The sequence below is a fragment of the Amphimedon queenslandica genome, unplaced genomic scaffold (genome assembly GCF_000090795.2).
Source record: "Amphimedon queenslandica unplaced genomic scaffold, v1.1 AMPQUscaffold_5807_Cont22231, whole genome shotgun sequence".
Lineage (NCBI taxonomy): Eukaryota > Metazoa > Porifera > Demospongiae > Haplosclerida > Niphatidae > Amphimedon > Amphimedon queenslandica.
In genome coordinates, this window is record NW_003553898.1 from 1 (window position 1) to 1,748 (window position 1,748).

Below are 1,748 nucleotides of genomic sequence, written 5' to 3' on the forward strand. Positions count from 1 at the left end.
GCGATTTTAGCACAAGGTAGATTTTGCTGGTATTAAAAATTGCGATTAAGTAATTATTACTAATAGTTATATGGCATCATGATGTCATTATTAATAATTGCGCGTATTAATAATTGCGATTTTTAACCCAAACGCAAAATTCGCAATTAATAGTACCCGCATTTAAAAGTAACCTTAAGGTAAATAAACAATCAAATTAGTATTGATGTATTGGAAGTTTGGCTATAGCAATTGTACAGTTTTTTCCTTCAATTTTAGTTAACTATGACCATTAATAAAATTAACTAAACACAGAACACAGTTGATGTACATGTACATGTACAGATGTAAAAGTACATATTATTATCATAATTTACTTTATTATTGATGAGAGAAGGTTAACAGCTGCATCCAGTTGATCAGGAGGAATGGGAGGAGGAGAAGGTAAGGACTCACTGCTGCTCTTCCTCTTGTCACTTCCATAACTATCATCTATTAATAGTAACAAACATTACTAACACAAAATTACAAAATGCCCAATGTCAAAATAGGAATTAAATAAGATGATTTCATACGTTACATGAAGAGGCTGAGATGAGAGAGTGAGAGGTTTGGTGAGAGAGAGAGGGTAGGAGAGACTGAGCAGTGTCCAAGTCATGATGTAATAAATAATAACTGAACTGATCCTCTGGGGATACTAGCCTATGACTCTGAACTGAATCTAAGAGAGAGAGAGAAAAGAATTAAGTCTTAATCTCATTGCAACTTATTTTAACAACATTGCTATAAAATACAATTATTCTGCAAGTATCTAATCTGTTAATATTGTGTACACAAGTGTATTAGTATGTACATGTACATTAATGATTGGTGGGTTTAATATTGATAGGAGATTTTGATATCAAAAATCACTACATTTTAAAATAAAGCTCCACCAAATTAAAACACTATAATATATTAATGTAGTTCTACCTTTGTTTGTTCCTGATATGACGACAGCATCAAACAGTATCCTCTGTCTCGTTTCATTGTTCCACCTCAGAACTGATACCAGTGGAGTCTCAAGATACAGTCCCCTCTGTGACTCACTGGCTGGAGATAGAGGATTGGAGACTGGTTCCCATACTAGTGGGTGATCCTGGAACCAAATTATGAGAATGAGATTAGCAAGAATACATTATGGGTATATGTACACATCAGTAAATGTAGTCTACTTTTAGCATTTTTAGCGTTTTTTAGCAGACTTTTGTTCGATTTTGGAGTAACTTCAGAAATTTGTAGAAAATTCAATTTTAATCGGAATTAGCTCAAACTTTCTACGCAACATAACATGTATATGCATCAGAATATGTAATAAATTCCCTCTCTCCCTCTCCCTTACTCCTCCAAATGTCTCCGGGTACATGTTCAGTACATTCCCAGTGTTGTTCACTGGTGATAGAGTGGACACTGGTGGCTGGTACGAGTGGTCACTGGAGCTGTTATAGATCATCTTTGCAGTCTCATAGACGTAGGTAGGATAGTACGTCTCTAACATTTTTAAAAACTCAAGAGCATCTTGTTCTATGGAAGTTAACCAGCCGTTCTCAGTCATTAGCTCCGCCTACAAAACATTATTAAAGTTACGGAAAATGTATAATTAATTACCAGAGTGTCTCGTAATTGTTTTTGAAAAGTATTTTGGAATAAATATCTAATGGAATTTTGTACATTAGCACCCTAGAGAGAGAGAGAGAGGGAGGGAGAGAGAGAGAGAGAGAGAGAGAGAG

General features: G+C 34.9%; 1 protein-coding gene across 2 annotated transcripts; it reads right to left on the reverse strand.

Annotated features, from left to right (window-relative positions):
* Positions 1–347: 347 nt before the first annotated feature.
* LOC109592262 (uncharacterized) lies at positions 348–1,731 on the reverse strand. 2 transcript variants are annotated; one of them, XM_020007755.1, is made up of 5 exons: positions 1,627–1,731; positions 1,361–1,582; positions 952–1,117; positions 560–700; positions 348–471 (listed from the first exon to the last, which is right to left on the reverse strand). In XM_020007755.1, exons 2-5 carry the CDS (start codon positions 1,571–1,573, stop codon positions 353–355), a joined length of 639 nt encoding a protein of 212 aa, XP_019863314.1. In that variant the 5' UTR covers positions 1,574–1,582; positions 1,627–1,731; the 3' UTR covers positions 348–352. The 2 variants fall into 2 exon arrangements, with proteins under 2 accessions (XP_019863314.1, XP_019863315.1); XM_020007756.1 differs by having other exon boundaries at positions 555–700.
* Between the last annotated feature and the right edge of the window lie 17 nt (positions 1,732–1,748).

Coding starts and splice junctions, on each gene's coding strand:
- LOC109592262 (XM_020007755.1), bottom strand. CDS start 1,573: ATGACTGAGAACGGCTGGTTAACTTCCATAGAACAAGATGCTCTTGAG. Junction 1,118..1,360: donor ACCCGGAGACATTTGGAGGA/GTAAGGGAGAGG, acceptor ATTTGGTTCCAG/GATCACCCACTAGTATGGGA. Junction 472..559: donor TCTCATCTCAGCCTCTTCAT/GTAACGTATGAA, acceptor TACTATTAATAG/ATGATAGTTATGGAAGTGAC.